Genomic DNA, 26,872 nt, shown 5'->3' on the forward strand with positions numbered 1-26,872 from the left:
TTGGTTTTTAAAAACTATAAAATAAATAAATATGGCCAGCCATCCCACATTAAAAACTCAAAAGAATGGGCCACAAAGCACATTTTAAAAACAGGTTAAAAAAAGACACAAATGAAAGAAATAATGAACTGGAAGGTAGATACAAAGAAATTACTAAAGGTAATATAGAAAACAAATGGTAGACTATAGAAAAGAGAAATTAGAGAAGTTAAGACATAGGAAAGATAGAACAAGGAGGTCTATTTAGAGTTCCAGAACAATAAAATGGAGAAAACTGGGGAGAGACCTATGTTTGACAGTATAGTGTCTGAGAATTTTCCAAAACTGATGTAAGACATGAGTCTCAGATTCAGGAAGCACATGAATGCAAGCAGGATAAACAAAATCAACGTTGAGACACATGTTGGTGGAACATCAGAACCCTCAAGACAAAGAGGAGTGTTCAAAATAATCAGGTATAGAGACTTCCCCTGGAGGTCCAGTGGTTAAGACTCTTTGCTTCCACTGCAGGGGGCACAGGTTTGATCCCTGGTCAGGGAATTAAGATCCCACATGCGGTGCGGCCAAAAAATTAAAAAAAAAAAAAAATCAGATGTAAAATATTATCTACTTAAAAAATCGCAAATAGATGTATAACAGGTTTCTCAATAGCAACAATGAAAACCAGAAGTCAGTAGAGTAGCTGAACAGTAAAGTAAAACAGTAGAGTAAAAAATAGAAGTCCTTAACATCTCAACTGATTGAAAAAATAGGTGTAAAGCCAGAATTATGTATCTAGCTAAACTTTTATTTAAGAATGAAGGCAAAAAATATTTACAGAAAAGCAAAGTGAGAGTTTATCACCAACAGATTCTTACTAGAAAAACCTCTAAAGAATGTACTTCAAAAAAGGTGGAAAATTATCCCAAAGGAAGCCTGAAATTCAAGAAGGAAGGGTGAAAAAAGTAAATATGTGTATAAATCTAATGAAAACATTAACTGTATAAAAAATAAAAATGTCTAATTTGGAAAGTGAAAGCCAAAGTAGTTAAAATATTCACTATAACATTTAAGATGGGAGAGTATGATCAGAGTTTAGTTTTAAGTTCAGTATATTGTTCTTGAAGTAGTCATGTTAAAACTTTAAGCATAACCACTAAATGGATAGGAATAGAGTGTATAACTTCTGAAACACTTAAAAGTAAAATGGAATTTAAAAATTTACCCAATCCTGAAGATGTTAGGGAAGGAGAAAAATAAACAGAATGTCAGAAGTTCTGCTTCCAGGAACAACAGAATAGTTAATGCAGACGAACTCTTTGCTGAAGACAATTTGAAAAGCTGGGTGTTTTAGTTATCTACTGCATAACAAGTCACCCTAAAACTCAGCAGCTTAAAACACAAACATATTTATCATCTTACAATTTCTGTGTGTCAGGAATCTGGAAGCAGCTCAGCTGTGTTCTGATTCTGGCTCAGGGTCTCAGGAGTTTGTACTCACAAACTGTTGGACAGAGAGCTCAAATAGGACTGGAGAATCCAATTCCAAGCTCATTTGTATGGTTGTCAGGCCTCAGTTCCTTGTCAGCTCTTGGCTGAAGGCCTCTGGATGGGACTGCTTACACTGTAGAAGCTTGCTTCCCCCAGACTGAGAGATAGAGAACCCAAGACAGAGGCCAGTCTTTTTTTTTTAAATTAATTAATTTATTTATTTTTGGCTGCGTTGGGTCTTCATTTCTGTGCGAGGGCTTTCTCTAGTTGAGGCAAGTGGGGGCCACTCTTCATCGCGGTGCGCGGGCCTCTCACTATCGTGGCCTCTCTTGTTGCGGAGCACAGGCTCCAGACGCGCAGGCTCAGTAATTGTGGCTCACGGGCCCAGTTGCTCCGCGGCATGTGGGATCTTCCCAGACCAGGGCTCGAACCCGTGTCCCCTGCATTAGCAGGCAGACTCTCAACCACTGCGCCACCAGGGAAGCCCGAGGCCAGTCTTTTATAACCTTTTATAATCTTATGATATACCATCACTTCTACCATTGGTCACAGAGACTAACCCTGGTACAATGTAGGAGGGGCCTTCCCAAGTGTGTAAATACTATGATGCAGAGATCACTGGGCACACTGGGTGATATAGCCATATGCTTATTTATCTATAGATATCTAGATATCTACCTATATCTCTATAATATCAATTCAGCTCTTGCAGAGGTTGTGGAACCTGGTACCTGGTAAACAACTGTTGCATTAGGTCAGCATTTCAAAGGGCTACACCCTGGGTGTGAGGGTGAACTGGAAGGAAAACCGTTCTTACGAGGTCTGTAGCCTGACTTCTTTTCTGGTTGGCCAAGGGAAACCTAAAATTTTGAATTTGGAATAAGGAATTCTGTTGCCTTCAGCCACCTGGCAGAACCAAATGAAAATTCTCTCTGGAAGAAGATAAAATCAGACTAGATCTCAAATTATTTCTACAATAAAGTTTTAAAATAAAGTGCTCAGCAAAGAAAGAAAGATAACTAGATACACAATTTGAGTGAGAACCAGCAGAAGCAAGGAAGAGATCATAGGGACTCCAGATTTTGGAATTATCAGACAGAGTATAAGACATCTGTTTATTATGTTCTAGAGATAAAAGCCAGGCTTGAAAATTTTAGAAGGGAACTGGAAAGTATATTTTCAAAAAATATGACATAACAAATGTGAAAAAAATCAAATAGAAATTTTGGAACTGATAAAAAACAAAAGAGAATACAAGATTAAAAAAATAATACAAAAAAAAGAAAAAAGAAAAAATTTTAAGAGGATACAGTGATAATGTATAATGTACTTTTCGTGGGGTCCCAGAAGGAGAGAAGAGAGAATGGGGTAGAAGCAATATTTGAAAGATATAAGTCCAGAGATTCAAGAAACCCTGTGATTCCCAAATCTGTAAAAAACCAAAGACAAAGATAATAACTTAGAGCAAAATGAGAAAAACACATTCGAAGACCTTTTAGACAGTTAAGTTTTCTACAGCAACAATAGAAGCCAGAAGACAGTATATGGATAGCTTCAACGTACTGAAAGAAAATAACTGTCAAGTTAAATTCTTTATCTGGCAAACATATCTCTTAAGAATGAAAGAAAAATAAAGACATTTCAAACAAAAACTGAGCTTGCTACCAGCATATCCACACTGAAGGAAATTCTGAAAGGTGTTCTTTAGACACAAGGAGAATGATTCCAGATTGAGAGATCAGAGACGAAGTTAGAGATTAACTCATTTTTTAAAAATACATGATCGTATTGACATTTTATTTTATTTATGTATTTATTTTAATAAATTTATTTATTTATTTATTGGCTGTGTTGGGTCTTTGTTGCTGAGCGGGGGCTACTCTTTGTTGTGGTGCCCGGGTTTCTCATTGCGGTGGCTTCTCGTTTTGGAGCACAAGCTCTAAGTGTGCGGGCTTCAGTAGTTGTGGCATGCGGGCTCAGTAGTTGTGGCTTGCGGGCTCTAGAGCGCAGGCTCAGTAGTTGTGACGCACGGGCTTAGTTGCTCCGCGGCATGTGGGATCTTCCCAGACCAGGGCTCGAATCCATGTCCCCTGTATTGGCAGGTGGATTCTTAACCACTGCACCACCAGGAAAGTCCCGAGATTAACTCATTACTGACCAGGGGGTTTTTGCAGAAACTAATGCCCATGACCGGTGTTTTTTATTTTGGCTGGCCAAAAATTAATTCTGTTATTTCACTATCACTTTGCAGGTTATTTACATTCAATAGTTACACCTGACGCACCTGTAAAGCCTTCAAATTTTCATGAAATGTTGTCTTCAGTCCACTCTTCTGTAGAAGCAAAGGAGCATTCTCTAGCACCGTGAGTTTCATTTTCACTTTCCACATCAGAATCAATCACTAAGGTTTTTTGTCTTTTTCTTGGCCTAATATTCACATCGTCGGAATCAGAGCCATATTCTGAAGAACTATCATCTTCTGAGACATTAGTATATATGTTGCTGAGACAATCAGAGAAAGTATCTGCATAAAATTCACTGAAAAATTCTTCTTCACTCAAAATTTTGTGATATATCATTTTTGAAAAATTTACTTTTATAATATACACAAGGTTGGAACAAAAACCTAATGGAGCAAAATGTGAATGATAATGACAATCACAAGTTGTATAATGAACCCTTGATAAATGTTAAGCTCTAACAACTTCGCATGGTGATGTTAATTGTATCACTCTCTAAAAATGTATTAATATGTCTCCAGTCAATAATGTGTTTAAGAGCAATAAAATAGGTAAGTACGTGGTTGAATCCAAATGAACACTGGTCAAATAGTAATGTCCTTTGTAGTTGAAATATATACATGACAGCAATAGCATATAAGTCAATAGAAAAGTAAATAAAATTGAAATATTCTAAGATCCTTGCATTATCCAGGAAGAGGGTATATTTTCTTTCTTTCTTTTTTTTTTGGCCGTGAAGCTTGTGGGATCTCAGTTCCCTGACCAGGGATCAAACCCGGGCCCCTGGCAGTGAGAGCGATGAGTCCTAACCACTGGACTGCCAGGGAATTCCCTATTTTCTAGGGAAACTAATAAGGTAATATATCATAATAAAATAGTATATTTTCAAAGTAATGGGAAAAATAAAATGGTGTTTAATTTTTTAAACAAAGACAAGAAAAAAGAGAAAAATAAACAGGCAGGAAAAAAAAAACACCACATTGTGGGATGGTAGAGTAAAACCCAATTAGATCAGTTGTTAAATGAACTTAATTCTGTAGTTTTTTGTTGTTGTTGTTTTGTTTTGTTTTGCTTGTTTTTTTAAATCTTGGCCAGGCCACACAGCTTGCAGGATCTCAGTTCCCTGACCAGGGATTGAACCCGGGCTGTGGCAGTGAAAGCGCCAAATCCTAACCACTAGACCACCAGGGAACTCCCTAAATTCTGTAGTTTTATTTTTTTTTTAAGCATTTATTTATTTATTGATGGCTGCATTGGGTCTTTGTTGATGCTCACGGGCTTTCTCTAGTTGTGTCGGGTGGGGGCTACTCTTTGTTGCGGTGCGCGGGCTTCTCATTGTGGTGGCTTCTCTTGTTGTGGAGCACGGGCTCTAGGCGCACGGGCTTCAGTAGTTGTGGCACGTGGGCTCAGTAGTTGTGGCTCATGGGCTCCAGAGCGCAGGCTTGGTAGTTGTGGTGCACAGGTTTAGTTGCTCCGCGGCATGTGGGATCTTCCCAGACCAGGGATCGAACCCGTGTCCCCTGCATCGGCAGGTGGATTCTTAACCACTGTGCCACCAGGGAAGTCTAATTCTATAGTTTTAAGACAAACGATTTCAAAAACATTTTTTTTTTCCAAAAACAAATATTTGCTCTTTACAAAAGTGTATCTAAAGCATAAGAATGTTTGAAAGTAAAAGAATGGACTAATATAACAGATAAATGTCTGGTAAGAAAGATGAAGAAAAAAGGCACTAAAAATTCATGTGAAAAATGACAAATCATGTAGACACTGAAAAAAATAAGCATTATTTTATTGAAGATTTAGATCAAATGAAAATTCCTTGAAAAGTAGAATTTATCAAAACAGACATAGGAATAAAGAGCAAACAAATAATACTATTTAAAAAAATAAAAGAGGGGACTTCGCTGGTGGTGCAGTGGGTAAGACTCCGCACTCCCAATGCAGGGGGCCTGGGTTCGATCCCTGGTCAGAGAACTAGATCCCACATGCATGCCGCAACTAAGAGTTCTCATACCACAACTAAGGAGCCCACATGTTGCAACTGAGGAGCCAGTGAGCCACAGCTAAGGAGCCCGCCTGCTGCAACTAAGACCTGGTGCAACCAAATAAATAAATATTTTAAGAAAAGAATAGAAAAGAAAAAATTCTTTAAAATTAAAGAAATTGAATCCATAATTTAAAGTCTTCCCACAAGGAAAACTCTAGGCCCAGATGGCCCCAGTGGTAAATGTACCAAACATTTAAGGAAGAAGTAATCCCAGTAACTAATAAATTCTTTTGGAGGACAGAAAAAGAGTATACTTACGTATGTATATGGAACTGCAGCTTCAATTAGCATTATAGCCTTATTAAATTTAAAATAATATATTCTCATTCTCCTAAATCCATCTGTCTTGTGAATATGCCACATAGGTGATTTAAATGGGATGTGACAGGAATAATTACCCCTGCATTTTTCAAGTCTTGGATGGTGGCACTGATACTAGTGTGCCTTCCTCAACCCCTTCTGCAAGATTTGACATTAACTTTATTTTGGGGAGAGAGGGTGCTCAATATGTTACTGAGTCCAAGTTCATACTGCTCACTGCATGATAGGCCAATAAATCATGAGACGAGTCGCTGGGGCAAGAAATAGCGACTTTATTCGGAAAGCCAGCAGACAGAGAAAATGGTGGACTAGTATCTCAAAGAACCATCTTCCCTGAGTTAGAATTCAGGCTTCTTTTATACTAAAAGGGGAGGGAGTAAAGTCCTGGTTCTGGTCAGACTCCGGAGGGGATGTGTTAATTTCTTCCTGCCTGCAGCCATTCACAGATAGGCCTGGTCAGGATGTTTCCTGTGAGCAAAACAATTTGTTGTTATACTAAAAAATTTTAGCTTAACGCTCATTACATGGTAGGCAGGATTCTCAGATGTATGCCATCATGTATAATTTAAGCTTATAGGCAACATCCCTTTTGTGATTAACTTGTAGCAATGGCAATAGAATTCAAAGCTTAAAGTAAAAGAAACAGATCCAATATGGAGTCAGATTTGTTCTTCCTTATTACAATGATACTTCCACTGACCTTTTCTTTCTTTATGGGTTAGGGAGCCAAAGAAGGGATTCTGCCAGTTGCTGAGTTTATCTGTTCCAAAGACACACTCAAGAACTGGGGAAATAATTACAATTTGGTTCTTATCAGCTCCATCAAGAAGTAAACTTGGCCTCCCTCCTCTGACTGGTGGCTCACAATGGTCTTCTGGGTCTAAAGGGATTATGAAGAGCCATTGCTTAATAATCTTGAAATGAATAGGTGTTTCCTTTTTTGCAGTGCACAGTTACCCCTTGGATCTCTTTGTGAAAGGTTAGGTAGAAGATTTATAATAGATACTTGTTATTTGCTGGGTCTTTCCTCACCTCATTAATCAGTTTCACCCTCATTAATCATGCTCAGGAATTGTGAACTAATTCTGACCTGAGTTTTGGCAAGGGATTATGAATCTGTTTTGGTGACTCAAGTTGGATCCTTTTTAGTTTTAATGTTTTTTTGTTATACACAGCACATAGACCTTACTGTGCTGCTTGTCTGTTTCAATCCTGAGTAACCCAAGAGCAATTGACCAGTGCCCAACATCCTTCTGTATCAAACTGCTCTGATTACCCTCCCATCCTGCTGCCTATTACAGTAGCCATTCCCATTTTGCCTCTGAAAGTTAGTGGTAAGCTTGGCTTTTGCTAACCAGGGATTCTATTATCCCCTTTAAAATCAGGGAACCCATTTCAATTCAGTATTCTCCCTTCAGTTAACAGATACTTCATTGTGTTTCAAAGAAGTTTGTAATCCCTTCACAAATTTATTTTTTAACCTTGTAATTTACTGAGCTGTAATTCACATTCCATACAATTTAAATTATATAATTCAGTGATTTTTAATATAGTCAGAGATATGAGTAATCACCACAACAGTCAATTTCAGAACATTTTTATCACATCAAGGAGAAAACCCCATATATTTAATTATTACTCCTCTGCCCCTCTATCCCCCCATTCATATCACCCCAATCCCCCAGCCCTAAGCAACCATTAATCTATTTTCTGTCTCTATAGCTTACTAAATCCTGGATTTTTGTATCAATGGAATCATGTAGTATGTGGTCTTTTGTGGCTTCTTTCACTTAGTATAATGTTTTCAAGGTTCCTTCATGTGGTAGCATATATTAGAACTTCATTCCTTTTTATGGCCAAATAATATTCCATTGTATTGATATACCACAATTTGTTTATCCATTCATGCATTAAATGATATCTGGGTTGTTTCCAATTGGGACTATTACAAATAAAGCTACCATGAATATTCATGTACAGGGTTTGGTGTGAACATAGTCTTCATTTCTTTGGGATAAATGTCCATTAGTACAATTTATGGATCATATGGAAGTTGCATGTTTAGTCTTTAGGAAATTGGCAAACAATTTTCCAGCACTTGCTAGCAATGTTTGAATGATTCAGTTTCTCCATATCCTCACCAGCCCTTGGTGTTTTCACTATTTATTTTAGCCATTCTCATAGATGTGTCATGATATCTCATTGTGGTTTTAATTTGCATTTCTCTAATGGTTAATGAATGATGTTGAATGTCTTCTCTTGTGATTATTTGCCATTTGTATCCTCTTTGGTGAAATGATTCTTTATGTCTTTTGCCCATTTTCTAACGGGATTGTTTGTTATTTTACTGTTGAATGTTTAGAGTTCTTTATAAATTGCAGATATTAGTCCTTTGTTATATATATGGCTTGCAAAATATTTTCTCCCAGTCTATAGCATATCTTTTCATCCTTTCACCCGCCAAAGTTTTAAATTTTGATGAAGTTCAATTTGTCAGTTTTTTCTTTTATCGATCGTGTGTTTTGTGTCAAGTCTAAGAACTCAAGCCTGAATGAAGCACAGACATATTTTCTCAGTAAGGTACATCACAGACTTCCTGCACTTAGAAACAGTGCACATGCACTATCTTGGGCCATTTTACACAGCAAAATCACCAACAAAGGGCACAAAATGTAAAAAACGTGGCATGAAGTAGACTGCAAAAAGGACACATGTTTACAATATGAGAGCTGAGACAAGAAGGGAGAGCATTGCCTTGTTCAACCTTAGCTGGGAACTCTTTCTCCTGGAGAGTTTATGTCTGTCAGTTTTCTGGTAGCCTAGCAGGGAAGGGAGCTGCACCTCTCAGCCCTCAGGAGTCACTGTGCTGGTTTTCCTCTTTTTGCCTCTCTAGATCCATTTCCCCCTTCTTTGCCTTAGGACATTGTAATCTAAGGACTGCATCACCTGGGTCCCCTTGCTCTCTGACTTCTGGTTGTATTTGGCTAGTGGGAGGCACTGTAACAGTGGGCCCTTCCCTTTTCCTGAAGGGATGGGAGTGGTCTTGCAATCGCTAGTTCTGGGAACCTCATTGGAGTCTCCCTTAACCCTGCCCACATCTTGTAAAGAGTCCTTTCGCTAAACTCCCCTCAGTGAAATCCTTTGAGGGTCTGCTTCCTGCTGGGATACTGATTGATACAAATACTTACTCCCCTGTTTTCAGAACAGTATCCAGTCCTCAGCTATGCCTGGTGTTCTCCACACCAGGAATACTCTTTTTTAGCTTTCTCTGGAAAATAATCCCTCCAGACTTCTATCAGGGTGGGCAGTTGTCTAGCACTGGGGAGTGGGGTAGGGTGGGGCAGGGAGAGATTCTAAGAATCAATTGTGTCTTAGCTTTCACCCAATCTTCCTTAATTTAGCAACCCTCCATCCCTGCCCTACCCCCTGCCTTTACTCCCAGACATGGGCACTCCTGGTACTGAGCTCCAGAGCCTTTTGAGGATTCTGCTGTATAAACCGGGCTGTTTTGCCCACTGCCAGTATAGGGTTCTAGTGTCTTTAGCCAGCAAGGATCTATCTTTCATCATCTCCCTTCTAAAATGTTCCTAGTGTCCCAGCTCTGCTCCCCCAACTGACCTGGCTAGTTTATGCTTTGGATAAAACAAAAACAAAATACAGTAAAAACAAACAACAAAAAACAAACAAACAAAAAACAAAGCCAAAAAACTTTCCTGTAGTTTTAATGTGCTCTTTGGAGTGAGTGAAATTAGACGCATGGAGTCAATCTATCTTAATCTGGAAGCCTCCATAAAGATTTTTCAAAATTGAGTTTATGATGAGCAAGACTTGGAGTGTAGATATTCTCTGCCACCAAATGAGGCCAGATCTATTAGCTTTAACAACCAGCAGAGTTAGGAGGAGAGCTGACAACCTCTTATGAGAGTTGAGGAGGATGTCTAAGACAGATGTCTGAAGAGAAGGTTGCATCACTTCTGCATAGAGGCGGATGGAGTGAATACCCATAGTCAGAATGCAGTTCTGCAACCCTGTGCCCCAGTGCAATCCAGGGAAAAATGTTCAGTTAAAATTCCAAATTCCTATACTGCAGAGCTGCATCTTCCAAAGTTTTTTCTTTGGGAGTCTAGTCTGATGATATGCTCTGTGATAAAAGGATCAGATTAGTTTGAGAAACATGTGCACTCTATCCCCCTCACTTTAGACATTTGCAAATATGTTTACATGTTAAAGGCTATGGAGAATCCTGTGATTAAGTCATGTGATTGGCTTTCTTGCCCCCAGTTTTCCCCAATGTTATTTTATCATGTAACTTTTTACTTCCCACAATACCTAATATAATATAACTAGTGCTATAGAATAAAATTTGGAAAAAATTCCATAATTTTAGCCCAGAATAGTTGTAAAGAGGGTGTAACCAAACGACATGTTGGTCATGAAACAAAAACAAAAATTTAGAAAAAATCTCAACAAAACACTCATAGAAATTACTCATGAACTTTCCATGGTAAACTGTGTCTAAAAATGTACCTCTTGGCATAGTAAATGAGTTGACTCACATTTAGGGGTTAACTAAACTCTTGGTGGACACTTTCTAAAAATCATGATATTTAGGGACTTCCCTGGCAATCCAGTGGTTAAGACTCCACGCTTCCACTGCAGGGGGCGCAGGTTCCATCCCTGGTCAGGGAACTAAGATCCCGCATGCTGCGCAGTGTGGCCAAAAATTAAAAAAAAAAATCATGATATTTGGCTTTAGAATAATTGATATCAAGCCATCTGCTATGGTCTGAATGTTTGTGTCCCCCCCTAATTTATATATTGAAATCCTAACCCCCAAGATTATTAGGAGGTAGGGGTCTTTGGGAGGTGATTAGTTCATGGAGGCCGAGCCCTCATGAATGGGATTAGTGGCATTATAAAAGAGGCCCAGAGAGATCCCTTGCCCCTTCTACCATGTGAGGTTGTGGTGAGAATACACCTGTCAATGAGGAAGTAGACCCTCACCAGACACCAAATTTGCCAGTGCTATGACCTGGACTTCCCCACCTCCAGAACTGTGAGAATAATGTTTGTTGTTTATAAGCCACCTGGTTTATGGTATTTCATCATAGCAGCCCAAACAGACTAAGACACCATCCTTTCTTGCCACAGAGTTCATCAGTTACTAATTAAAGCCATTGCTACGTCTTCACAATGAAATCATTTTTTCTTCATAAAAGAAATGGTTATGTTTCTCTATCAGAAGGTTAAAGGAAAAGAAACATCCAACTTAGAATGCGTGCATGCAGAGCATTTTGGGTTTCGTCTTTTCTACTAACTTATTTTGTCCACATGTTTACATAAAGGAATAGGGCCCACACATTTACTTTATTAAGGTAATGTAGTTTGTAGAGCGGTCTGTCCCTCAATTAACTAGGTTTTGTCTTTGTACCTAATGTTATTTTGTACAAACATTTACATATAGGGACAGTGTTCATGTATTTATTTTATTAAGGCACTACAGTTTGTATAGACATTTGTCAATTATTGGGAATTTGAGTTTTTTTCAAATATTTTTTGTAAAACTTTGTCATACACATTGTTTATCATGATTTTAGAAAAATTCCTTGGTGTATAATTTGAAATGAGATTAAAGACTATAAATTTTTCTGGTTCTAATATTTTATTGCCAAATGGTTAAACTTTTGAAGAAGTCAGAACATCACCTTTTCTGGGTTCTTCTGACCAGATCTTAACTTAAGTTCCTGAAAACATAAACCTCATTAACAAGCTCATTATGGCTTCTCCAGAAAACAGAATCCAGCAATGAGGAAGAAATTATTATATTTTTTTCTTTCCTTGCAAGAAGCTGGGTTTTGAAGGGAAGGATGAATATCTCAATCATAGAAATAATAGGAATTATGGCCATAGAATTGGTGTTTCTTCCCTGAATGCTCTTTATCCCTGAGGTCTTTATAGTCTTCTAGAATTGATTTATGGAAACATTTTTGTGCACCAGTTTTTGAAAAAGTGTTCCTAAGCTCCAGCAGGTCGGTCTGAGGCTTGGCCACTCCAGCTCTAGGAATCCAACACAGAATAGGTCTTGTTTCTTCACCGTTTTCCATATTCAAGGTCAACCGTTCTGGCTTACTTAAAAAATGTTCTAAATCGGAAGCTTCTGAGTCTGGTTTATTTTGTAAAATGCTAGGCTTACTAAGGCTAACGGGGTTTTGGCACATATTATACTGATTTAAATGTTGATAGGGAATGTAATGGTCTGGGTTGCAGTAAGGTATAGGTTGGGGTTTTAATGACAGCTGTCTCCAGTACAAATCTTCTGTCTTTTCAGTATCTGTGATTTTTGGAAATGGTTTTATGTCATAAGTATTAGCCAGATCTTTTGTTGGATAACAAGATGGGAGTGCATAGGTAGATAGCAAGCTTTGTTCTTCCTTAATCTTGTCTTCAATTTCCTGGTTTTTATGAGTCACATCCGCAGGTATGTTATCACTCAGAGCCATCATTTCTGTAGAACTGGATACAAAGGTATGAAAAGCACACAGAACTCTAGGAGTACAATCTGGACAGGAAGGTGGTCTTTGCTGGACAATAGCCTCCAGAGGACGTCGGTTCTGAATCAGTCGGGCAATTCGTCCTTCCAAGGGTCTCGTGGGCTTTAAGGCAGGATGGAATTTTTCTTGCTGTGGTGGCGGGATAAAAGAGAAAATCAATTAATTAATAGATCTAGCATAGTCAGGATACTGCCACAAATGGCAGGTCAAAAGTCATACCCATTTTCACTGTCTGAGTAAACATATGATGGGTACGAGCATACATTGCAATGTTCTTTGATGTTTATTTAAAGACATTGAAATTTGGATCCTAATAAACACACGTTTTTATAAGGAAAGGGCACATTTTTACTTGGCTATAGAGAAATTCCTCCACGTAGGAACTCTTTGCTTTCAAACTTTCCAAGATATAAAAGAACTACTGGAATAAACCAGATGATGTTTTATGATGATCATGCCCATCACCAACAGATGATGTTAAAAGTTACGTGCAGTTATTTAAATCTCAGCCAAAGCCTTCTTTATTAGGCCAAGGCAAGGGTTCTTAAACCTCGGTTGAATCAGAATCAGCTTTGGAGCTGGCAGAAAATGAGATTCCTAAGCTTGGTCCTCTGAGATTGTGATTCAGAGGGTCTGCAGTAGGGCTCAGGAATCTGCTTTCTTAACAAGCATCTTGGGTGATGCTAAGGCCAGTGATGTGTTATGCTTGGAGAAACACTGGTCTGAGGGGGGTTTGTCCTATCTGGGCTTCTTTTTGAGATGTTTTATAAATATTTTGAACTCAGTCATGTCTGGTAACTGCAAAAGCAGTGAGTGTATTTAAAGGGCTATTAATAGATATATGTCTGTGGGCGGGGGGAGGAGGAAGAGGGAAGCGTTGACTTGGAAGGGGCATGAGGGAACTTTCTGGGATGATGGTAACGTTCAATATATTGATAGGGGTTCGGGTTACAAAAGTGTATGCATTTGTCAAAACTCATTGAATGTTAAGATTTGTACAGTTGTATTGAATGTATATTTCACCTTAAAAGAAAAAACTAATTGAACTCTGATTAATGATTTGCATACTGAATGTTTAGGGTTCAAGTATACGAATGTCTGCCATTTACACTGAAAGGCAGAAAAAATAATAAAGTGTTTTTATGGGTCTTTGGCGTGATGGAGAGATGGATAGGTATGTGATAAAATAAGTATAGTAAAATGCTAATGGTAGAATCTAGATGATGGGTATATAGGTCTTAACTGTAAAATTATTTAGACTTTTCTGTATGTTTGAACATTTTTATAATATGTTTAAGAAAAAAAAAAGAATGGATGTATGACAGTGATGGAATCGATAGCAAAGATAATAAAAATAAGAACGGTGAGAAAATAATAACTCTAGTTTGGACTTAGAAAATAAAATGGATTTAGGAACATCCTTTTGGAACCTAATCTGTTCATAGTTGGAGGAGTTTCCATACAGTTATCAACAAATTTTTTATATCTTTTAGCTAATCAGGTTTGAGTAGATATTTTGAAAAAAAGAAAAAAATTCTAGCTCTTTGAAATGCATTGTTAAATTTGTCACAAACAAAAAAGTATATAGTATATCATATCCTACTTTGATAGTATCCCTGTATGCAAGAAGCAGTCTTTAGTACCTTTATGGTATTCTACTACAATAAAATATTTCATACACATATTTATTACCATGAAAACATGCCTTCCCAGGGTCCATTATTTATGTTTGAATTAGAAACCAGCAAGATTCACTGAAACTTTCTTTTAAACGTGCAACTATTTTAGGCATATTTTATCTTGTTATTGATAAAAATTTAGGTGTTGATTTACTTGCATGGTAATTTTGCATATAACATACTTGACAAGCATCCTTTGTATAACTGTACATGTATTTCCTTGTAAAAATGACAAAGCTGCTTCCTGAGGGGTGGACTCTACAGGGTCAAATTTGTGGAAATCTGGACAGTTGCTGAACACACCTGACAATGTTAGAGCATACGTATAGTCTTTTCTAGCCTTAGAGCCTGCTTGTTGCAAGTGAAAAATAAAGAAAATTAAAAACCCTTTAGTGAATGATAAAGCACAGTCTGTGGAACTACTTTTGGTGTTACGATTTATATCGCCTTGGGAAATACTGAAGCTAATGTAAAATAAATGTGTTCAGTTCAGTCTAAAAAGAGTTCATATTGAAATACCTTATAGTTGTTTTTTAGGTATCTTTCCACAATCTACATCTTTGAAAATATTAATCTTGTTTAAAAAACTGAGTTTTAGAGGATAATATTTAGGTCCCAAATAAAACAACATAAATGTATACTATTAGGTCATTTTATTTCATTTACATAATTAAGCCAAGAGATTATAACTTCTATCACTAAAGGGCTTGATCATTTCTTTCAGGCCATTTCACATAATCTATTAAGAAATCTCTTGATATTTGCAGAGAATTTATTGGCTTTTGATTGTAATTCAGCCAACTGTCAATTATTGTGGATATCAGGAAGAAGCCTTTATCTCTTCAAAAGCAGTGATAATGTGCAAGATATAAAATGTGCAAAGATTCACAGAATTTATTAAGAATCACATTATATTACTAGGTAAAGTTTCATAAACCAATTCCTTTGTAAATTTTAGCAACAGTTGCATAGTAGAAAATCTGTAAAAAAACAAAACAAACAAAAAACAAAACCAGCTCTGTGATGAAGAAAAGAAACCTTGCTTGTCCTTCAAAATAGTGAAGTTTGAATCAATTCAGAATTAACTTCTGAATTGAGTTAAATTTTCCCTTTGCTGGCTTGGTCACCAATACTCAGGAAGCAAATAAGAAGTGGGCAAAGCAAGAAGGACCTCAATACCTGGATACTTTCCCCCTAAATAACTGAGAGTTGACTGCAATTACTTACAGGCTCTGGGTCAAATCCTATCTGTCCAGTTAACTCTGCTACCTCCTTTTCATGGTAATCATCCAGTTCAAGGGGATTCATGGGCCCCAGACCTTAATGGAAACATCACATCTTATTATTTTGTTAGAGTAAATGAAGAATGGTACTTAAATTTAGACCTCTTATAGAAAAACTCACCTGTTCCCCTTTATAATTAGAACCGATAAAATGAAAACCAACTTAACCTTCCAATTACCCGCTACGAGGAACTTACCACCCACCTTCTTTCTATTAGTACTTAGATTAAGAAACAGGGGAAAATAGTAGAAGATAAAAGCTGTAACAGCTCTAGTCAAAATTCCAATTTTGTTCTTTTTACTCATATTAAAGTGAACTCATACCTGTAAAATCATGATTGTACGAAGTGATCCAGTGTGACCTCTCAAGATTTCTTTGTATGTTGGCTTCTTTTAGAGAGTTAATAGGGTCCCACGAATTTAAAGAAGTGGTAGGAGCGAAGGTTTTAGGTGGTTTTGGGTAGAATACTGGCTTGTTTTTCTCAACACATTTAGGAAGCTAGAATATGAATATAAAAGATCATTGCTGTTGATGTCATCTAGTAAAATGAGGGCTAATTCACCATCTCAGCAGGAAAGAGGGCAAAGGAAATTCCAGGCTGAAGTCAGATACTACTTTTTCCTTCATTAATTACTAATATTCTGCAACTGTAACCGTATTTAGAGTTAAACACAATATTTTATCAAAGGAGGTCTTTTCTAAAAGTCTTTTGCTTTAGCAGGGAGTCTGAAAATATACTTTGGAGAAATGTCCCTGGAAATCCTCTACCTCCAGTGAAATTTTATTAGAGATATAAAGGTCTCTGAGGTACTCCTTCGGCTCAGCTTAGCCAAAATTGTGTGCCTCCCACTTCTCCTTCCCTGCCTGAAATGACACCATATGATATCTTTTATGGATTTCTGACGAAGGTTAAGTCACTCAAATTCAAATAAAATATTTCATTCTGTAGACATAACTGCCTTACAAATAGAGTTTGTTTTGTATTTTCAAAAGGATGTATGAGCATAAAAGTGAATGAATGAGTTTCATTGTAGTCTTTCTTTTTGGTTACTTAGAAATTCACTTTTTCTCAGATTGATGATTCTCAATAAATATTTACTGAGCACCTACATGTGTAAGGTAGTGGCAGAAACAAGGATGGATCAGAAACAAATCTTGCCATCTAGGAGTGTATTGGCTAGAAGAGGAGATGAGGTGTGAACGCAAATGACTATAAGATGAAAAGTAACTCTTTGCTATAAGAGAGGTTAAGACAAAATAATCTGGAAGATCAGAGGAGGGAGAGATTGATTCCAACGGAACAGGGAAGTGGAGCTGGGCGCACAGAGGGTGGGAGGAGAGAAGAGGCCATGTTAGGTTATACCACAGAAAGTAGGCCTTGAATGGCATGCAGAAATGGGGAGACCAAAGGAACAGTAAGAGCAGAGGTATGGATGGTGGTAGAAAGTATGGAATGAATATTTCTTGAACCTTCTGAACTTGTTGTCCTCACAGTCAGGCCTACCCTTAACATTTGCAGGTCCTGGGGCTTTAGTACAATGAGAGCCCATATTCCATTAGTCTAAATAGTTCAATTTATAAATCAAGCAGATAAACTGTTAAGTAAATATGTTTCATTCTCCTACCTTGACAAAATACCTTCATAACAACCTGGAAGACCAGGTTCAAATTTAGTCTTCTTAGACTATCCTGAGTTCTGCACTGGGACATGGTGGTTCAGAAAGAGCCAACCGCGGGCTTCCCTGGTGGCGCAGTGGTTAAGAATCCGCCTGCCAATGCAGGGGACACGGGTTTGAGCCCTGGTCCAGGAAGATCCCACATGCCATGGAACAACTAAGCCCGTGTGCCACAACTACTGAAGCCCGCGTGCCTAGAGCCCATGCTCCGCAACAAGAGAAGCCACTACAACGAGAAGCCCGCGCACCGCAACAAAGAGTAGCCCCCGCTTGCTGCAACTAGAGAAAGCCCACGTGCAAGCAACGAAGACCCAATGCAGTCAAAAAAAAGAAAAAGAAAGAGCCAACCACTGGCCCCTGGCCTCAGCACTCCTTACTGCTTTCTTCCTACCCCCAGTTCCATCCCAAACTATGAGGTGCCTTGTACATGAGGGTACCCTACCCCTCAAGTTCAAGCTCCATATACCTATTACCTCTGCTTCCAGAAAACAGCCATCTCTTGGCCACCCATTTGGCCTGGAGGTATATACTAGCTTGGCAGCATTGTCAACGAGAATGGACCTGAGGAAGAGACCCCGTGAAGGCCCTGAAACTGGGTTCAAAGCCCTTTGTCAGGGAATCTGCAGTCCAACATCAGTCCGGGGCAGGAGACTGGGGAGCATGGGCTCCATATGGACATATCCTCTTGTCCCCATAAACTTCCTGCGCAATAGGGAGGGCACAGAGGAAGGCCAGAGCTGTGACTTATAAAGCATGGGGCCTTCTTAAGTTCCTGGGCCTAAGGATGCTGCTGCTTATAGCAACCCTGTGAGGTTGGAGGGAACCCCATTTTACATACATAGAGTAGTCATGATAAAAGGCACTTGGTAAAAAACTGTCTCAAAAAGTATTAAATAACCACCTCTATAAACCCTTCATAAATATGTGGCCTGCTTACTCAGGGGTAAAGAAAGCCCCCTTTATTTTCCTTATCTTTATCATGATTTGCAAAGCCAGCTTACTTAGAAATAAAAAGGACTTTTTTCAAATATTGTTCTGAGGGGCTGGATTAATTTTGTGTCTTAATCTGGTCTAACTAACAGCGGTGATCTACTGATACGCAGTCAAAGGCACAGAGGAAGAAAATAGGGAATGTGAAATTTTATCGTAGCCTAAGGTGTCTTGGGAAGAGCCAGGAAATATTTGAGAGTGGAGAGCTGGTCAATTTTCAGTATGTTAAGGTAATGTTATACTGAGAGGACAGTGAGAAGAGGGGCTGCTGTTGATCATCCACTCAATAGGTATTCATTGGTTAAATATACTATTCACAGGGTAAGGTTAGTATCTGATATGCAAGGTAAGTACAAAGCAGGAAGGAATTCCAATTCTTGAGATGTTAGTATCTCAGCAGACACTCTAGTCTACAAAGGAGTGATGTTAGTTGTTTTGAATTTGGAATACATTCTCAGAGGAGTAGTGCTATATAAATGGTTGTTACATTCCTAGCATAGCCCATAAAATCTGTGTAACTAATAAATTATTTAATAAACATTTACTGAATACCTAATACATGCAAAACTATGTGCAAGCTTTTGAGGGCCCTGGGCTAGGCACCAAAACTTCATAAATTGCCATAAAATAACATAACTTAATACAGCTATAATGTGTTAAATAAAACAAAAAATTAAATGTAGTGTTTTGTTTTAGTCTTGAGTGATGGGGCTTAATAAGGTTTAATGGGGAGCAAGAAAAGGTTTATTGTGGAGACCACTTTGCCCTTTGGAGAGATGTTAGCATTGGGGACACTTATTGAATCTTTATTGGATCATATTTCACTTAATTGTATTGTATCAGCACCATTTTCACATTAAGAAGTCATGATTAGGAACTTTGTCATTTGCATATGAAATGAGTAGAGGAGGGAGAGCAAATAAGAGACTGGCAGAGATATGTTTCTTTGGTATCTAGTTAGGACTTTGGAAGAGAGAGAGTTAAAGGCATTAGAGGATGTACAGTGGGAGGAAGGCTGCCTGGGACAGAATGGAGGAAAAGCAAAGGTGGTAAGACAGTGGATAGGGAGCATGCATGGCAGGGAAGAGTGTGCTCATTTGTTTCCTATTCCGGATACGCTGGTTGTTGCTGGGGGCAAGCAGGTGGGAGGGTGGCGATGGAGAGGTGTACTGTGGGCAACCAGTTATTTGACAAGATGACATGTTCCTAAAGGAGGTGCCTGTGTGCTTGCCCAATTCATTATCGGTATTTGAGCATGAGTGTGGATTATGGGCGCTATTGTGGAGAGACAGAATCGTCCTAGGAGTGAGGAATGTATCTCTATGAGTAGGAAAGACACTTTAGATTGGAAGATGGCAGCTGGTTCAAGAAGGAAAACCACACTCCTTTGTAAGGGTGACACAAGTGAATGCTCTTTCCAAGGGAAGCCAAAGATCTTTCCAAATACTTAGAGTTAAGGAAAATTGGTAGTAGACTCAATTAGACTTAGAAAATGGTTAAAATATTTCAAATAGTCCAAGATTAGGGAGATTTATGGCACTTGCCCTCTGAGATTATATCTCATCTTACTCAAAAAATGATTACAAGGTAGATTTCATCCTAAAGAATATTTTCATATTGCAAAACTAAGACCAGATGCTTAATTTCTTGAGAAATAGAGAGGACGGGAGTCTTTGGCCACTTGAGCAAGTAATGACCAAAAACAGCACAGAAGAGTCAAATATTATCACCTATTTGTTTGCCAATTATAAAAGGAAAAGGAATGTTCTGATTGGCTTCGTAATGGCTGGAAATGGCCAATGGGAAGAGATGGCCAAGGGAAGAGAGTGGTAGCAGGAGAGGCGCAGGTTAGCGCGGTGATCAGTGATGACTGGTGGGGAAAACTGGGCCAGGCCAACGAGAAGCACAGGCTTCACATACATGTAATGTAAAAGGATGAGGGCAAAATGACATTTAAAATACTCTGTCAAAATGAAGCCCCAGCACTTAATTTTTAAAAGGTTAAACCCTTTTATTTAGAATATTCTCTTTTCCAAGACTACCCATTTCTTAATGTCATAGGTCAACAAAGTGTTACAATCATTGGAATAAAAATACTTAGAGCTGCTAACATTTAGTATGTGCCTACTATGTGCTAATATGGTACTGAGTGCTTTTACATGCATTTCATTTTCAAGACAGCCCTATCAGTAGATTTTATTATTATTCTTGTTTTATCTGTGAGGAAACTGAGGTATGGAAGGGTTAAGTATATTATCCAGGGTTATACAGCTGATAAGTTTTAGAGCCATGATGAGTTAATAGGTACTCCCTTCAAGCTCAGTATCAATTTTATTTTTATTTATTTTTCCAGGGAAGTACAAAACTTGATTAGGATTAGGGATGAGCCAGAGGAATGACTGAAAGTTTGAAAATTAAGATCAATTAGAATAGATTTAAAAAGTGGGATTAATCATTAGAAGAAGGGTCAAATAAATCAGTCAAAAATATTTACATACAAAGTATTGTGGGGAATATGCATATTATATTCTGTTTTCAAAGAGCTTGTAATTTAGGTCAGGAGATATAAAATACACGTGAAAAGTTACTGGTTATAAGTGTTGTAGAGGCGGAAGAGAGAAATCACTTCTGTTGGAGCAACAATGCTTTATAAATGATAGCACTCTCTGTTTTCCAGGGTGCTTTCCTATCTTTCCTATGATCCTCTTATCCTGTGAAGTTTGTAGGACAGATCTTACTGAAATGATACAGATACATTTTATTAAAGCTCAGAGAAGAGAAACAATATGCCTAATACCACTTAGAGAACAAATGGCAGATATAGCGGGAACTAGAACACAGGCCTCCTAATTTGGTTCACTTTCTGCTGTGCAACAGAAACAATGAGGGTTGAGCTGAGTCTTGAAGAAAGAGCAAGTCTGAGATAGGCAGATGGGCCCGAGAAGACAGCATTCTAGGAACAGGAAGTGGCCATGAACCTGGTCAGGGACCAGCGCGCAGAGCCAGGCTGTAGGAAGGAAAGGAGGAGGGAAAGCCAGAACCGAAGCCAGTAAAAGCACTGGGATTCACAGTGAGGTAAAGGGGAGCTAATCAGAATTGCCAAAGGGGGTGACATGAGGACAGCAGCATTCTAATAATCAGGTAGAAATGAGGGGAATTGAAAGAATAACTTCTCTTGTTTCTGGGTTGCTTGGATATAGATTTTGCTTGAAAGAATGAAAGAGATCCCGTCGAATAGATGATTTTTAAAGGATTTTTCTTGACATATAACTTTATAAAAAACAAACAGGAAATTGCTTACTTCATAGATGACTGAGTGACATTGAAATGACCACCATACTGTGACTTGCCACAGTGGTCTGTCCAAGAAAAATTCAAGTGTTTCCAGCCTTCCATCATTATTTCTTGCCTACCTCATAGATTGTTAGATGCAAGGAAATAATATATGGAAAACACTTGGCACTGCCTCTCACAAACTAACTGGCCAGTGAATGTTAGCTACTGTTATTTTCAAATGTATAGATATTTTCCTTCATAATTTAAAAATGTTCTCTTTTTACTATGTAGATTCATGGTACAGAGGTTAAGAACAGAGACTGGAGTCTCATGAGCCTGAGTTCTGTGATTGTGAGATAGTCACAAACTCCCTAAGCCTCATCTATAAAATGGGAATGATGATATTAACCTTTTGAGGGTATTGTAAGTACTGAATGATACCCTATATATAAAGGAGTTAGTGTGTAGCAATTTCTTAATAAATGGTGGCTATTGTTTTATTTTTGATTCTGCACAAATGTAATAGTTGGGACAGTAAACTGCAGATCTTTCTGTAAACCTCCCGTTTACTCTGTTCATATTTGGAGTTAGATATATTATGAATCATAAGAATAGAGTTGGGGGAAACAGTGAGTGATCTACAGTCCTCCTCTACCTTCTTTTGGAGGGAACTTTTTGTACCTATGGAAATGTAACATAAAGCCAAAAGTATATGAGATCAGCTAAGAAAACAAAAAAATGTGATTCATGGTCAAAAATCTCAAATTTTCCATCCGGATAGAAAATAAAAGCAATCTATCTTTTGGATTTTTATAAACATATAAAGTAAAAACATTTTACCTTACATTTTAAACACACATTTTAAAAGATACTTACATCATAATATACACCCTGACCTGGCCAAACCAAGGCTTTCTTCTTTGAATCCATGGGAAAATCAAGCAGTTCGTATCTGTAAGGATTACCTGAAATTTTCCAGAAAAGCAGTCTTCTAATTAATGGGATTTATGAGTGCAATAAATAAAAACAAGACAATAGGAGGTAAAGAGGAATTTGGGTACACACTTTAGCTATAAAGTTATAGCTTTGTTTGAATTCTTCCCCTTAATGAGCAGCGTGTGGGCCGCACAGAGTGAGAATGAGTCTCTAACCCTAGTGCCTTCAGCAGACCTAGGGGGCACCAGTACTGCACCTTTCTTGTTAATGAAAGGAATTCTTAGGTAAGTTATAAATGTTCCTAGATCCTCTTTCTGGTCTCTGAAGGCTCAGCCAATATATTTCTATACTACTACCTGTTTTGGGTTTTCCCTGTTTAAATATCAAGATATAGAGTTAGTACTTGCTTACCAAAAAGGTATTGAAAAAGAACATTTAAAGAATATAGCTTTTTAGGTATTGGTGGTAGTTGGATAAACTTTACCAAACACAGCCTGGCTTCCTTTGGTGCTATGATAAGTTCCACATTAAAGTATGCTCTGAACACCCATCCCCATAAGTAATAAGAACAAAGGCTGGCATTTATTGAACATTTACTATGAGCCAGTATTGTACTAAGTGCTTTATATATATCATCACATGCATTTTTTGTAACATTACTATGAGGAAGGTACATTATTTCCATTTAACAAATGAGGAAACTGAGGCACAAAGAAAATAAGCAATTTTCCCAAGGTCACACAACTAATAAGTGGAATAATTCAAACTCAGGCAGTCTGGTTCTAGAGCCTGCACTGTTAACCTGTATGCTACTTATTTCTAATAAAGAGTTAAAAGAAGTGGAAGAGTAGAAAACTCAATGTTGTACTAGTTCCTGGAAAGCTCCTTTATAAGGCTTATTAGAATATACTCATCTTTTTAAAATCCCCTAAAGGTGACTAACTGGTCAAGGACAGGTAGTTGCCTGAAACAGAAGATTAAGGTGGTAACTTACTTCTTCAGTCCCTGGTCTACAACTGCACTGAAAAGTGTTTTTATAAACTCAACACACATTTCTGTGATTTCTTCCTAACTGTATGCACTTCATGTAATTTCAGAAATTATCTAATTTAGGGCTTGAAAAATATTAGTTTACTTTGATGATTTACCTAATAAGATGATAAAAATTTCAACTGCTTAGATATCCTATCTTGTATACATCCTATGCATATATACATACATGTATATATATGTATGTAACATTTAGTGTCATACCTATATATGTATGTATCTATATATACATATATTTGATACAGCTTTCACCACCTTTTATCAATGGAAAGGTTCACACATACAGAATCATTATATGGTAACAGAGTATATAATAAAAATAGTAGCTGCTAACACTTAATCTCTGTTATCTGTGAAGTAGGTACAAATATTCCCATTTTACAGATTGGGAAGTAGAGGCGGAGAAGTTAAGGAACTTTCCCATGGTCCATGGTGAGTAAGTGGCAGAGCCAGAATGCTACCCATACAGTTGGACTCCCTAGTCCATGCTCTTAAACACTCCACCATAATATCTCTCAAAAGTTATTGCCTCCTAATAGGATGCTGATGTTGATATTGATGATGGCATTATTGTGTTCCTATATTTGGGTCCAAATATTCATGTACAGAGGAGCTGCATTATATAGCACAGTTCTTGTGTCTAACCTACCTCACAGCCTAAATTCATTCAACAAATATTTATCTCTGTCTACCATGTACCTCTTCTGTCACCTTCAGTTATCTTCCCTCTAGTATCTTGTCTTTCTCCATCGGTTTCTTCTCTGTTTTGAGGTGTCTAGTGTGGGATGGAATTGATGGCTAGTGTATGAGCTTACCATCCTCTCTAATGAAACATACCTGGGAAGACCCCAAGGTTCGCATCCACGAAAAGACACTCCAAGGTGTTAAGAGGAATTGATCAAATTGTTCTCATTACTTCCTGAGTCTTATTTCAATGATGATCTTTTCAGTTTTATCACAACAGCTACACCCATGTCTAGACTCTGATGCTCTGAACCAAACATTGACCTTTGTGCTGATCACTTGAGCTAGGATGGAATTTTTAAAAGCTAAACCATAGAGAGAATGGTAAGGAAATAAAAATTGAAAATACCAGTAGAATAAAAACAACTAATTCTACAACATTTGGTTTCTGGTTCTATCGTGGGAAGCTCTGTCTAAAGAAGAAAAGGGCATCTGCAGAGAATCTGATTTCATTGGTCTGTGATGGGGTCCTTTCTTTAATTTTATTATTGAATAAACTCCAAATATAAAAAGAATTAATGCTGTTCTGATTTCAAATCACATTTTACCTCTTGTCTTCAAAACTGCTGCACCGTAAGGCCTTGCTGGCACAGTGGGAGGAAGTGGCTGTTGGCTTTGGGCTTTAACGCCAGTGTAGAGACCCTCAGGTGATGGAGACATCGGGAACGTGGCTCCGCTAGAGCTATGTGTGTGGTAGAGGTGTTCAGGCGGGTACGGGCAGCAGATTTCTCTGAGATTTAGTTGAGCCAACAAAACAAAACAGAATACAAAGAAGTACAGTTGAAACAACTTAATCATCAAATATTTATTGGGACCCTTTCTTTGTGGCAGGTACTGTTCTAATCCCTGGGATATGACAGTGAGTCAAAGTCCCTATACTCATGGAATTAGCATTCTGGTGGAATATATACCATAAAACATATGAAATTTTCTTAATTTTTCTAGATAAGTAAAAAATAAGTTTTATTTTTAAAATAAATCATACTGAATTCTTTATCAGTGCATAACTTTTGCAACTGATATAAAAATATGAAGTGGAAGATATATGAATTTTGTAGTTTTTGGAACATTACAGGAAGAATTTCTAGTTGCTTTCCATTCCTGCCCCTTGTTTTTAGAGGATCCCAGTACTTTATTTTATGGAATCCTTTTAGGCATTCAATTTCAATGTGCAAAATGATCCCTTACCATCTTGGACTGAACTTTCAACCAGGCCATCTGTTTCTTTAAGCACTCAATCAACAAAATATGCCACCTGTTTATGTACACAGTGTACACAGTAAGTACTGTTTAGAAATCAAAAAGCCAAAAATAGCTCGTATACTGAAAGGAAAAAAACCCCAACAATTTAAAAAGGCCATGGGGATACAATTTTCCTATCATTTGAAGAACTAGCAGAGTTCTTAAAAAGAACTAGGAGAGGTTTAAAAAAAAACTGTGTGAGAGCTGTCTAAATTAGAAGAGAATCAAGATTAGGAAGTCCATGGAATAGAGAAATGTTATATATAATTAGAAAATAAAGTAAAAAATCAAAGACCAGTGTTAGTGGGTGAATTATGTCCCTCCACCAAAAAAATGTGTATGTTGAAGTTGTAACATACAGTACCTCAAAATGTGACCTTATGTGGAAAGAGGGTGATTGCAGATGTAATTAGTTAGTATGAGGTCATACTGGAATAAGGTGAACCCCTAATCCAATATGACTGGTATCCTTATAAGAAAGAGAAATTTGGACACAGACATGCACACAGGGAGAATGCCATGTGAAGATGAAGGTAGATCAGGGTGATGCATCTGTGAGCCAAGGAACACCCAAGATTACCAGCAAACTGCTAGAAGTCAGGGGAGAGGCATGAAACAGGGTGTCTCATAGCTCTCAGAACGAACCAACTTGGCTGAAACCTTCATCTTGAATTTCTAGTCTCCAGAACTGTGAGACAGTAAATTTCTGGGTTTTTTTTTTCCCCCCAGCAAATACAACCAGAGAGAATTCAGACTTCCAACAGAGCACATGCAAGCAGTGAACAGGAAACACACAACAGGAGTACAGGTGCTCTGGGCTCTTAAAGGAGAAGAGCTAGAGAAAGGGTTTCAAAGATGAACTGCATTCCTAGTGCTCACAATGAGAGCCCACAGAAGCTATGGGAAAGCTGTGTAATGTCTGTATTTACCAGGCCAAAATAAATGTACAGGTTATGCCGTAAATGTTCATGTTAGGGTCTTGTTACAGAAATTCTTCTTTCACTATTACCCATCTAAGTATTGGCAGAGTTTATATAATAGCTTCTGCAAGTCACTATGGATGGTGTGACTATGAAATAATGAGAATAATTTCTATAAGAAACATATTTTTAAATGTCTCATTGCTTTTCCATCATATGATATTTTTCAATCCCAGTCATTTTTGGTTGGTTTGGCCATGTGTTCTCATGATGCTGATGCAAATCTGTACTGAATTTAGCAGCCTTGGCATCTTGGTGGGCTCTCTGAAATACCTCGCAGTTCAAGATTCTTAGCAGTTCCTGGTCTCTTACAGACGCCACAAGAAGTTAAGATTGATTTGTAAGAGAAAAAGCCTGGACTCCAGGCAAAAGTCATTTTTGAG

At 37.9% G+C, this 26,872-nt stretch overlaps 1 protein-coding gene and 1 long non-coding RNA gene across 2 annotated transcripts in view; one reads left to right on the forward strand and one right to left on the reverse strand.

Annotated features, from left to right (window-relative positions):
• Positions 1-3,808: 3,808 nt before the first annotated feature.
• Positions 3,809-26,872, forward strand: part of LOC133096298 (uncharacterized) — a 76,425-nt gene continuing 53,361 nt past the window's right edge. Inside the window, exon 1 of the long non-coding RNA XR_009701761.1 lies at positions 3,809-3,833. This is a non-coding gene — a long non-coding RNA (uncharacterized LOC133096298). The remainder of the gene's footprint in view (positions 3,834-26,872) is intronic.
• The window catches only part of SPMIP4 (sperm microtubule inner protein 4), a 36,638-nt gene continuing 21,723 nt past the window's right edge, over positions 11,958-26,872 (reverse strand). Inside the window, exons 5-9 of the mRNA XM_061197844.1 lie at positions 24,816-24,997; positions 22,414-22,502; positions 15,919-16,093; positions 15,539-15,630; positions 11,958-12,761 (exon numbers count right to left, since the gene is read on the reverse strand). Of these exons, the coding sequence (XP_061053827.1) occupies positions 11,958-12,761; positions 15,539-15,630; positions 15,919-16,093; positions 22,414-22,502; positions 24,816-24,997 (1,342 nt within the window). The remainder of the gene's footprint in view (positions 12,762-15,538; positions 15,631-15,918; positions 16,094-22,413; positions 22,503-24,815; positions 24,998-26,872) is intronic.

This window comes from Eubalaena glacialis, chromosome 8 (assembly GCF_028564815.1).
Source record: "Eubalaena glacialis isolate mEubGla1 chromosome 8, mEubGla1.1.hap2.+ XY, whole genome shotgun sequence".
Classification (NCBI taxonomy): domain Eukaryota; kingdom Metazoa; phylum Chordata; class Mammalia; order Artiodactyla; family Balaenidae; genus Eubalaena; species Eubalaena glacialis.